Source organism: Argentina silus, assembly GCF_951799395.1.
Source record: "Argentina silus genome assembly, chromosome: 14".
Classification (NCBI taxonomy): Eukaryota; Metazoa; Chordata; class Actinopteri; order Argentiniformes; family Argentinidae; genus Argentina; species Argentina silus.
Genome location: NC_139668.1, coordinates 5,668,371 through 5,680,870, shown reverse-complemented (window position 1 = coordinate 5,680,870; position 12,500 = coordinate 5,668,371). Strand labels below are relative to the sequence as shown.

At 46.4% G+C, this 12,500-nt stretch overlaps 2 protein-coding genes across 4 annotated transcripts in view; both read left to right on the top strand.

Moving 5' to 3' along the window:
* The window catches only part of ubp1 (upstream binding protein 1), a gene marked incomplete at its 5' end in the record, with an annotated part of 8,922 nt that extends 7,719 nt beyond the window's left edge, over positions 1-1,203 (top strand). For both annotated transcript variants that reach the window (XM_083685373.1, XM_083685372.1), the window contains 2 exons: positions 332-383; positions 746-1,203. In XM_083685373.1, coding sequence (XP_083541499.1) covers positions 332-383; positions 746-783 — 90 coding nt within the window. In that variant the 3' untranslated portion in view covers positions 784-1,203. The remainder of the gene's footprint in view (positions 1-331; positions 384-745) is intronic.
* Positions 1,204-4,921: 3,718 nt separating this feature from the next.
* The window catches only part of pdcd6ip (programmed cell death 6 interacting protein), a 17,208-nt gene continuing 9,629 nt past the window's right edge, over positions 4,922-12,500 (top strand). For both annotated transcript variants that reach the window (XM_083684798.1, XM_083684797.1), the window contains exons 1-6: positions 4,922-5,229; positions 7,937-7,991; positions 8,138-8,207; positions 8,679-8,806; positions 9,400-9,553; positions 9,924-10,024. In XM_083684798.1, the coding sequence (XP_083540924.1) occupies positions 5,024-5,229; positions 7,937-7,991; positions 8,138-8,207; positions 8,679-8,806; positions 9,400-9,553; positions 9,924-10,024 (714 nt within the window). In that variant the 5' untranslated portion in view covers positions 4,922-5,023. The remainder of the gene's footprint in view (positions 5,230-7,936; positions 7,992-8,137; positions 8,208-8,678; positions 8,807-9,399; positions 9,554-9,923; positions 10,025-12,500) is intronic.

The following is a 12,500-nucleotide window of genomic DNA, read 5'->3' as shown; positions in this document are numbered from 1 at the left end:
CCTGCTGTCTGACCAGGTAGGAACACACACACACACACACATATTTCTTTGTGGATCTTATCTGTGTGTCCAGGAAGAGCAGTCGTCTTATCAGGCTCTTTGTTTGCATCACATTTGCATCCTCTTCCTTCTGTCAGACAACCCTGTGTCCCCCTGTAATCCTCCCCCCTCTTGATCCCACTCAGAAGGCAGTGGGCCATTAAAATCACTCTCCCCCTCACAAACCCTCTTATTGGTTCCATATCAAGACTCAAGAAAAATCCTTATTAGGTTATTTTCACTGATTTACTTCTTGTTTGAAGACTAAATGGCCATTTTGTTTATTTCCCAGATGGTTTACAACCTGCCTGACGAGAGCTGTTTTTTGATCAGCACACTCAAAGGTAGGTCCAGCCTTTCTTTTGAAGTTCATTTGAATGCTTTACAGTTTTAAAAAGAAAACACACATGAACAGAATAGTGTTACTAAATACATATTGTTGTCTGTAGAATAAAAACCACAACGTGTTGCCTGTGTAAATTGTGTCCTTTTATAAATAATAGTGATGTACATATATTTTGTAATCAGGGCACCCTTGAAAAAGAGACCGTGGTCTCAAAGGGACTTTCCTGAATAAAAAGGATGAAAAAAGAATGATGATGATATGGTTCTAGTTTCAATCCTGTAATGAAACTGGATATTGTCTGACATATCAAGTTACAACTAGTATAACAATCTCTCTCTCTCACTCTCTCTCTCTGCGCAGATGAATCGGGGGAGGGGCTTCACCTGATCCTGAAGTAGCGACAGAGAGCGATGATGACATCACTATGACATCACTAACACTCCACCCTCTGTTTTGGAAAAGGAGCAGCCTCCCTGACTCTTTCCCTCCCTCCCTCCCCTGCTTCCCCCCCCCCCCCCCCCCCTCGGTGTTCAGGTGGCTAAGCAGAAGGCGGGCGGGGAGACTGAACTAAGCCATGTAAATGTTAGAATCTGACATGGGTGTGTCCACTGTTTCATATTGAAAACACTATTTACTAAAGGATGGGAGTGGAGGAGGGGGAGATATGGGGGAGGCTTGTGGTGTGAGATTTTATTCTTTTTTTTTATTTTATTTTATTTTTTATGGTTGTACTGTATGTGGGATGGGAGGCTGAGGGAACTGAGTGATTCTGGCCAGAGGAAGGAAGGGAGGGAGGGAGGAATGAATGAATGGAGGGAGGGAGGGATGGATAGAAGGAGGGAGCGATTGGGTGCTCTTCCTGGCCTCCTATCCTCACACACACAACCAACGCTAGGCCAGTATTCAGTGTGCTCAATGCTGTAACCCTGTATGACTATGACTCCACTTAGACTAGACCAGACCTCGAACGCAACGCATCTCATTGGCCGTGACCACCAATCTGAGGCTGAGTCCTGGAATTCTACAACGGAGTTCTTCCTTTGAGGTTGTCGTCGTCGTCGTCGTGGGAGATGTTCTAGAACTGTGGTCTTATTGGAGACGTTCTAGAGTAGGCTGGTTCGTTTGTTTTATGGGTGTCCGTTTTACAGTCTCTCTAATCATGTGGATTGTTCCATTGCATGTCAGGGGAGGGGGGGGGGGGGGGGCGGGGGTTCTAAAGGTGTCAGATTCAGACGGTGGCCTATAGAGTGTTTGGGCTGTGATTCATGTCACCTCTGTCTAGTGTCTGTACCCAGGGTACTGAGGGCAGGGAGGGGGGGGTCTGGGGGTGCTGGGCACCCCATAACAACAAATATACAAAATATGAATGCCCCCCCCCACCCCCACCCCATACTCTAAGTGTTTTGATGTTGGTTTAGCCCACTATGGCCAGGTCACCCACAAGGGTCAGTGTAGAATTGAAACTAATGTCTAACGTACCACAGCCTGCTTTGGGGCATACCATTCCTGTTGGGCCCCAGACTGACTGGGTGGAAGTGGTATAGCCTCCCCCCTCCCCCCACACACACACACCCCCTCTCCCACACATACACACACACACACACACACACAGTTGGGAGTGAATGATCCCCAGCCATAGCCCTGTCCACTGACCCTAAGGCGTTGACCTCACTCAGCCATCAAAAGGCACCTTTCACTCGACTCAAGTCTCTTAAATGTCTTCTCTTTTTTTTTTTTTTGCCTGTGCTTTTATTGTTTTGTTTTTTTCGTTTTGTTTTTTTTATCCTGTCTTTGGCTGTCATGGAAGATAATGTGTTTTTTTGGTGCCATACTGACAGTCAGCTAGACACACACACACACACACACTGAGAAGACCTCTCCTTGTCTCTCCTCCGCCTGCACTGATCTGACAACACAGGCTAGGTCGCCGTAACATGGTTGATGCCTTCTAGTCATTTGTCTCGGGTTTTCCACATCATTGCTCGAGGACGAGGGAAGGAAACCACTTCAGACTATTGAGACGCACCCCTACTTAGTGCTAGGAGCACAGAGGGCGATGACTATCCCTAACTTATCATGAAATGGACCAAACTGGGTTTGGGGTAGATGTTAATCAGGGTTGAATCAGGGGTCAGGTGGTCAGGGATGGGGAGCCCTCATTGGTTCTCTGTACCAGGGACTTATTTCAGGTGGCCGTGACGTTCAAGATTAAAGCAGATAGGTAACGTTTCTAACGGAGCATTTTATTTTGCGTTTTCTTTCTTTTTTTAACTCTCACTCCATCGAACGCAGCCCCGCGGCCCTGTTCAGTAGGCAGGCACAGAAACGGAAAGCTCTCGAAAATGAAAACCGAAAACAAACAACCGTCTTACTCAGTTGGTACCTCCTCAGTTTGGTTTTCGGAAGCGTTTTCTTCAGTTTTGTGCCTACTGAACGGAACGGAACGCACCTTGCTGGCGCACACACACACACACACGGTTTCCTTTCACGTTGCGTTTTTCAGCACAGGTTGTTAAAAAAAGACATGGTCACCTGGCACGTGTGTGATAGGTTCTAGTGTTCACCCAGTCACATGCTTAGCTTACCCGTTTAGTTGTGTGACAAAATACTGTATACTGCTGGTCTGAAAGGGGCAGGTGTGGTCAGAGAGTGTGTGTGTGTGTGTGTGCGTGTGCGATTTGAGTGTCGCCATACCCCTGAGAGAAGGGGCTGGAAACCCCTCTATGTTTTCGAGAGCTGTTATTGCTTGTCTAGTCCCTCTCCTTGGTGTGGAACAGTGTTTGGCCATGGGGCGAGTGTTTGGTGAGTGTGTTTGTGCGCGCACGCTGAATTTTGTGTGTGTGTGTGTTTACCTTTTTTCTTTTTTTTCCTCTTGCAACTGTTGCAGAAGAAGACTAACTTAGTTTGATCCTTTCTATTAGTCCTCCTCACTCACATGAGCGTTCCCTCTTGGCATGGACCGTGTTTAGTTTGCCGTATAGTAAAGAGCATGGGGTAGGGGGGAGGGGGTGGGGGTAGGAGGGGTTGGGGATGGGGGGGGTTGGGTGTGGGGAGGGTTTGGCTGAGAGAGAAAAAAAAAAAGAAGTGTATCCCTTCTCTCCCCCGCCTCCCCACCCCCCATAAATAAAAAGACCAAGTCTGCACTGAAAAAAAAAAAACACAGATCTCAAACTTGATGTAGTGAGTACAGTAGTTTTGAAACCACACCCGTCACTTTCCTACGCGTCTGGGAGAAACAAGAGAATCGTGTCTCAACTGCGCCTCCATTTTGTGTCTCGGTGGCACCAGAGGCTGAGGACAGTAGCTCTGAGAGAAGTTGCTCCATACCACACATCTAGGATCAGATCGCCTGTATTCCAGGGGAGGCTGGCGGAGGCGGAAATCGGAGGACGGGCTCGTTATAATGCATGGCATTAATCCATGCCATGCATTACAATGAGCCCGTCCACTGATTTCTGCCTCCGCCAGCCTCCCCTGCTGTATTCTGACTTTAACCTTTAGGGGGGATAGAAAAAGATCTGGCCCCAGTGCAGTGGTTAGGGGCACAATCTAGAGGCCCAATTCCAAACCACCCCTTGCCCCCCCCTACCCTCTAGATCTGAAAGGATTGTAAAGGGGTCAGGGGGTTGGTTTGGAATTGGGCCATGTGGCACACACAAATATATATAATACTCATTGCAGATAGAAATGTAATGTGTAGAAAAGAAGACATGAATCTCTATAATGTGGAATCTGGTTTATTTCTATATCTCTTGAGCGTTGTTGGCCCCCTACAGAGCTTGTCGTGTGTGTGTGTGTGTGTGTGTGTGTGTGTGTGTGTGTGTGTGTGTGTGTGTGTGTGTGTAAGAGAGAGTGCTAGCTGGAGGGGTGATCATCACTGTGTCTCTGTACAGCCTAAAGTCAATGATGCTTCTCGTGTGCACAGTACAGTATGCTGGAGATGTACACCAACACACCCCTGTACTGGAAATAAAATTATTTCATAAAAGATTGTTTGTGCTTACTTCTGATGATGATGATGATGAGGATGAGTGTCCTATGTTTACATATAGCATTAGATGATGGACGACAGGAAGTGGTAGAACACTACCAATCCACCATGCAGTTAGTTTAATTATTATCCCCAGAGGAGAAACTGCCATTGCAGCATAATCATCCATAACAACAGCAGACATTCACAGAACACAGCATGGATACGTAACACACTCAATCCACCCCATCTACAGCTATACTGAAGGTGATGATGATGACAGTGTTTTTTTCAAATGGATAAAGGACCATATGCTGTGACTCCTCCAGTGATAGACAGAATATAGAAGGGTATAGAAACTGGCACATTGATGGACAGGATAACGCTCTGGTCTGGGCGGTCCTTACAGTGGTTTATCAGTGGGGGATATTTAGGTCAGAGGAAGCATAAACCTTCCTTTTCCTCCAATGGGTTTTGATAAGGGAACGAGGAACGAGGAATCAAGGAACCACTTTTGAGATGTGACCAACTGATTCTGCGCACTTCTCTCGATGCGTCAACGTCACTTGACGTTTCGAAGCAAAATCCAGGAAGTGAGTCGCTGTTGTTTTTGTCCCGATTGATATCCTCGTTCTCCGCTTTTATTTGTCTCTTTCCTGCGGGCCGAAATGGCGACGTTTATTTCTGTCCCGTTAAAGAAGTCGTCTGAAGTAGATCTGGTGAAATCACTCTCGAAATATGTCACGGCGACGTATCCAGCTGGCGAGGAGCAGGCGGAATATCTCCGCGCCGTGGAGGAGTTGAACAAGCTCCGAAAGAATGCTCTCGGGAGGCCGCTAGACAAACACGAAAGCTCGCTGGAGATCCTCTTGAGGTGACAATTACCCCATGCCCTGACCTAGATAATAAACCTAGCTCGCTTGATAACAACAGCTAACCACTGCATATTTATATTTGTACCTGTGCGGAAATGAGAAGTCGTTGCCGCACCCTGCTGTGTGACTTTCTCGGGAGCGTTTTTTTTTTTGGGTCGGGAGTCATATTGGTTTAACTATTTATGACTTGTGAGCTCATTATCGTGTGGCATACAACTTAGGTGATGACTGCACTTTATGTCTTGCTCGCTAACAATGTCACTTAGCACTCTGCCAGATGGCTTGATGGTTTTGGCCGATGGCCTAAGTTTCGTTGAGTTGCCAGTTCTGACCAAGTCCAGCTAACGTCGTTAGCATTAACGGTTGTGTTGTTATGTCATCATCATGCATTCCACTTTCTGTCTGGCGTCCTCTTGAGTTCACTTTAGCCAGACACACTATCGAATTTAAATGAGTCATTGTCAAATTCTCTAGAAATCTCATCTCATATACCGTCATATTTTTAGGTTTGACACATCATTTTGATGAGGCAAACCCTGCCAAAACGTCCAGACCACCATTCAGAGCTCCTAGTACAACTCGCTCACATAGAAGAAGATAGCCTGGACCTTTATTGGACCTTCCTATTATGTCCAATACAGAATTATCCTATGAATTACATATCGGTCTTCAGTGCATAGTTCGGTATAATATTCTAACGTTAGACCTGTGTGGTTTCATATGAGTGTAAATTAATGATTTATTTTTTCCTTATTCATGACTATTGATCTGCAGGGGTTGAGACCGGTGATAGCAGGGTGATGTAGCAGACTCTTCTCCTTCCCTTCAGAAGCATTGATCTGTCAGGGTTGGCAGAGGTGATATCAGGGGAATGCTTAGTTCAGAAGCATTGATCTGTCAGGGTTCAGGCGGGTGAAGGCAGAGTTGCTGACACCTCTCCAGACCTTTGGCAGACAGGTGGCCACAAAGGAGGAGAGGAGAGCAGGCCATGATTGTGATTCATCTGGAGCGGGTGTGTGTGTATAGGTGTGTTACTTTAAATGAAATGACAGTGATTGCGCTGACTGCCTGGGGCATACACACACACACACACACACACACACACACACACACACTAGAAGATGAACACAGGGAGTGAGGTGTTGGGATGTTTTGCATAGAGACTCATTATTGAGGAAACGGTAGTGGGATTTGGTTAACAAAATCCCCACCTGACCTTGTATATATGACACAACCACATCTTTGGGAGATGTGTTCTCCTGTATTCTCAATTTCTACCTTTCTCCTGTCCTCCACACACACTGACAACGTGAGCCAGGTTCAGACTTTGCTCTCTTGGCTTCAGTGAGTCATAGTTGGTGTTTGCCAAGTATTGTCCAGAGGGTATTATACAAAAGGCCTTACAATAGAGCCGAGCCGTGGCTCAAGGAGGTCCTCTGTGGCTCAGTTGGTGGAGCATGGCGCTAACAACGCTTAGGTTGTGGGTTTGATTCCTGCTGGGACTATATATACTGAAATGTATGCACTCACTGCAATGTAAGTCGCTTTGGTTAAAAGTGTCAGCTAAATGGCATATATTATGATATTATATTATTAATCTTATTATTATATTATATTACTATAAATCGGAGGACGGGCTCATTGTAATGCATGGAATGGAATGAGGGACGGTGTTTGATACCATTCCCCATTCCATTCCATGCATTACAACACGCCCTTCCTCTGATTTCTGACTCCGCCAGCCTCCCCTGGGCTCCACCTATAGTTGCAGTCTGTGCTATAAGTGCTATTATCTTGCCAGTGCCAAGGCCAAGCGATGATTTGTTTTCGTGGAAGGACATAAACCTCTGCATTGGAGCAGGGCGGTGGTGATAGTCACGGCTCTGGACCGCGGAGTGAATTTAAGGTTGTTAGCATTTAGCATATGCTCGGCCAGACTGCTATGGAGTGCATGGAGGTGGATTAGCATTCTCTGGCTCAGACCCTGCAAGTGGTGCCTGCTTTTCTAGAGTATCTGCCGCATCGAGTGGGCTGTGAATGTTAGCATTGTAGCGACTCTTTGGCAGTTGGCACTCTGCTCAAGTAGGCCTACTGGCTGGCTTGTGCCATGTGCCAGGTTGCCCTGGCAACAGGCCTTGTGTTTGTGTGTGTCCCCGTCCCCCCCTCCTGCCCCTATCCCTTTCTCCGCCGGTGGAGACAGACGGCCATTGTGTCACCGTGGTAACCTTTGTTTTGTCTGGAACGTTTCGGCTTTCCTTCCCGCCACGCTGAAACGGCACACCTCTCCTCAGTTTTTACTCAATGGTCGTGTCACTGTTTCCCCTGTGGTGTCATCATTCCTGGCTTTCCCCTGTGGAAAGCCAGGAATGATGACTGTAAATAGGGGATTCCCCAACTTCTGTGTGTGTGTGTGTTGGTTGTCATTCCTAAGAATAGAATGTTCCAGATCACTGGAAGAGATGTTGTGAGATTGTACAATGTTGTTAGCGAGTAGTTATGTGTGTCAATTCCATGGTGCCTCTTCTCTCTCTCTCTCTCTCTCTTTCTCTCTTTCTATCTCTCTCTCTCTCTCTCTGACTCATTGTCATGTGTCTGAACCATCTCAGCTTCCTCAAACACCAACATACACACACAACCCTTTAACACACACTCTGCCCTCTTGATTGGTTCAACCCCCCTGAGCCTCTCCTCTCCTCCCCTCTGTAGGTACTATGACCAGCTGTGTGCGGTGGAGCTCAAGTTCCCCTTCTCAGAAAACCTGGTAAACACTACCTCACACACTCACCAGATCATAATGTGTGTGTGTGTGTGTGTGTGTGTGTGTGTGTGTGTGTGTGTGTGTGTGTGTGTGTGTGTGTGTGTGTGTGTTATTAGCTAATCTCTCTCTCTCTCTCTCTGTTCCTGCAGCTCTGTTTAACCTTCACTTGGAAAGATGCCTTTGATAAAGGATCACTGTTCGGAGGCTCAGTCAAACTTGGTACGCAACTTCACGTCTCTACACACACACACACACACTAGTGATGTACGGGTCAGCTGTTTGTTCACCCTCGGCCATCCGCAATTGCTAATAATCTGAGTCAACCCCATGCATCACTAAAACACACACACAAGTGCAGGCATGGTTGGCTTCATAAGTCATGTTGTATAAGGTCTAGTTGCTTCTGTCTTTCTCAACATGCCTTTTTGATAGACACACACACACACACACACACACACACACACACACACACACACACAGTGGTTATGGTTCAATTGTGTGAGTAATGTGAAATATGTCATCTCATGCCAAAAGCCTCTGTCCCCCTGAGCTCAAAGGAGCATGACTAACAGGGGTGTGTCAGTCACTGGGTTTAAGAAGAAGTGTGTGTGTGTTTTTTGTTTTTGTTTGTTTGTTGTTTTGGTTTGTGTGTGTGTGCGTGTTTAACGTGTGTGTGTGTGTGCGTTTCAGCTCTGGCCAGTCTGGGCTATGAGAAGACTTGTGTGTTGTTCAACGGAGCGGCGTTGGCCAGTCAGATCGCCTCAGAGCAGAACCTGGACAGTGACGAGGGACTGAAGGCTGCAGCCAAATACTACCAGGTAATGCCAGCTATGCTAATGCCAGCTATGCTAATGCTAACTATGCTAATGCAAGCCAAATACTACCAGGAAATGCCAACTATGCTAATGCTAACTATGCTAATGCCAGACAAATACTACCAGGTAATGCCAGCTATGCTAATGCCAACTATGCTAATGCCAGCCAAATACGACCAGGTAATGCCAGCTATGCTAATGCCAGCCAAATACTACCAGGTAATGCCAGCTATGCTAATGCCATCAGGTAATGCCAGCTATGCTAATGCTAACTATGCTAATGCTAACTGTGCTAGTGCCAGCCAAATACTACCAGCTAATGCCAACTATGCTAATGCTAACTATGCTAATTAGCAGCCAATAACTACCAGGTACAGCACTAATTACCATGTAGCCAAGTCCTACCATACCAACCGCAGGTACTTGTAATGATAAAGGAAACGACACAGCAATTTGTCACTGCTCTATTTTAGCTAAAACAGCTAATGAAGAGCAATTAAAGCCAAGTTTTCCTGTGTCTCGCCCCCCCCCCCCCCCCCCCCCCCCCTCCTCTCCTCTCTGTCAACCACTCCCCCCTCCACCCCCCTCTCCTCTAGCTGGCCAGTGGGGCGTTTGGCCACATTAAGGACACGGTGCTGTCAGCCCTGAACAGAGAGCCCACCATGGACATCTCTCCTGAGACCGTAGGGACACTCAGCCTCATCATGCTGGCCCAGGCCCAGGAGGTCTTCTTCATCAAAGCCACCTCAGGTACACACACACACGCGCGCGCTTACGTAGACACACACACACACATGCGCGCGCGCATATGTACACACACACACACGCACGCATATACGTATACACACACACACACACACACATGCGCTTGCATGTCAGAGCCAGTAGAGGGCCTTCTATACACACACTGCATGGTTTCTCATTTCATCTCCTTCATTAAAAGATACCAGATCTGATAGACACACAGATCTGAACAGCAGAATGGGTGACCACCAGAGACAAGAGACAAGCAAATCATCACCACAATATTATTATCAGGGTTCTGTTCCAGAGAGTGTGTGTGTGTGAGAATGTGTATGTTCTGTAAATGGAGCAACCATGGACTCTGTCTACCCTGCAGATAAAATGAAGGACGCAATCATCGCTAAACTGGCCAATCAGGCGGCAGATTTCTATGGCGACGCCTTCAAGCAGTGCCAGTACAAAGAGAACCTGCCCAAGGTATGTGGAAGAGGCTCACATGCACGCGCACCACCATGCATTAGAAACCTAACACAATGATGTGTGTGTAGGTCCTGGAGAGTAATGCCTTATATAGAGCCGTGTGTGTGCGTATGCGTGGGCCTGTGTGTGTCTCTGTGTGTGTATATGTGTGTGTGTGTGTGTGTGTGCGCAACAAAGTACATTTTGTCTTTAGTGGTGAACGTCTGTCTCTAGACTAGTAAGTAAAATGAATCTTGTTTGGACTCGGTGTGTTGGTGAAGTCATCCTGCCAGAAGCCTAGGGTGCTAGCTTCTGTTGAGAATAGACTGTCTTTGAAGCCAATCTCTGTCACGTACTAAACAGGTTGGTCGTTAACTGGTCATTAGGTGGGCTGCAACTCAGCAATAACAGAATCTGTACTTCTATCCTGACTTTCTAAGACAGGGGTCGGCAACCTTTACTATCAAAAGAGCCATTTTTGGCCAAAAAAAATCTGTCTGGAGCCGCAAAACATATTTGAGCCTTATAATGAAGGTAACACAGTCTATTAAGTCTAAGTTAGCCTATCAACATTACTAATAGGTATAAATGAGCATTCATTCAAATGTTTTACCACATGTGACTACTCTGCAGTGGGCTATTTATGATTATTTGGTACTCTAACTTTGCATTTCCATTCCAATAATACCATGTCTTGTTGCATTTATGAAATTATAGAACTACAATAAAGAGAACAGTTTACTTTTTTTGTTATTTTTATTGGGGGATGCTATTACAAACAAAACTGAACAATTGTGAAGTGGAGAAAAAAATCCACTGGCATGCGTAGGCCTACTTTGAAATAGAGCAGCTATAAAGATCTATGTAGGCCTACTTTGAGTCCTCCCTGTGTTTGTGCAAATGAATAAAATAAAAAGTAGCCTACTTTGATAATAAATAAAACATATAGCAGCCTAATAGCTTTAAAAATAGTAAAAGTAAAACGTAGGCCGGTTTCAATTTAATTTTGACTGAAGTCCAGTTCAGTGCGAGGTAATCCTCTACTTTTTTCCTCAGCCTCGTACAGCAATCAACCCTCGGGCCTGAGCATAAAACACAACCATATCAGCTCAGGGTCATTCAATTCACTGACAAAATGACAACTTGCTAAAACAGATACTTTGTTGCAAAATAATAGCCTATTAAAGCATAGCGTTCTCACCCGTTTAATGCGATTTCTGTTTCTGAACGTCACTGCAGATCTTCTCGATATCAGGGCTGGAAGATGTAACTTTGATCTTCACACAAGACTGCAGGCTCTCATCTGTGAGGCAGGATTTTATGTAGTTTGTGCTAGAGAAAACCTGCTCGCACATGTACGTTGTCGTGAATAGCATTCCATGTTTCAAACACAAGTTTGTCGGGTTTTGGGAGGTTTTCAATATCGTTCTATTTGTGATTTTGAGCGTGACTGGCCTTCTGACGGGCGACATCTTCGAGCTCGGCTGTCAGGCTTTTGAACTTGGACACCCATAAGTCTTTGTCATCTATGTCGGCCAGTTCAATTTCAAGGTCAGGTTGACTTACTCCTGTGAATGCGGACATGTTCAACAGGGATGGGTCAATGTCCAGTGGTGTGACAGTGTTGTTTTTTCCTTTCTGAACTCGCTGAATCTTTCCCCAAATGCAGTTTGCATTCCGATGATCGCACCTTGTAAATAATTACAATTGATGTGATTGTGTCCTTCTTTGAACTCTCTCAGGGAGGTGGAAGTGAGAGAGCGTGCCTCTCTGTACATCTCTGGGGAACACTGTCAACTTGCGCTCAAACCCTAATACGTCTTCCAGCATCTGCAGGGCCGTGCTTCCCTTTCCCTGGAGACTTCTGTTCAGCGTGTTTAGGTGACTCGTCATGTCCACCATGAAGTGCAACTTTTCCAACCAATCGGGATCTTCCAGTTCTGGATAGGTTAGCCCTTTGCTTTGCAGGAAAGTTTTCGCATGTTCAACACAAGCGGCGAACCGTTTCAGGACCTCCCCCCTGGACAGCCACCGGACTTTGTTATGCAGTAGGGGGGGGGGGGGGGTAGGGGGTACACAGTGCTTTGTGTTTGAGCGCACAGTGCTTCTTGGTGCAAGACTCAGTGAAACGTAAGCAGCTTGCGATCCAACGACTTCTGGAGTAAAGTCACAAACCCCTTCTGTGTTCCTCTCGTACTGGGTGCCCCAGCTGCAGCCACTGACACCATGTGGCTGGTGTTGGTCTTTGGCTTTTAAAGAGTTCACAACAGCCTCACAAATGTTCTCCCCCCGTGTTTGGCCTTTCAGCGATATCAACTCAATGATTTCTTCCTGCGGCTCATCAGAGTTCACATACCTGCATAGCAGCGCTGTCTGATCAGTATCGTTCACATCGCAGGCAATTGAGTATGCTGGAGCTGAATTGATGTCCTCGATTTGTTCACTGGGGATGTTTGTTGCCACGTCCATTCCTCACGAGAGAAGCAGCACAACT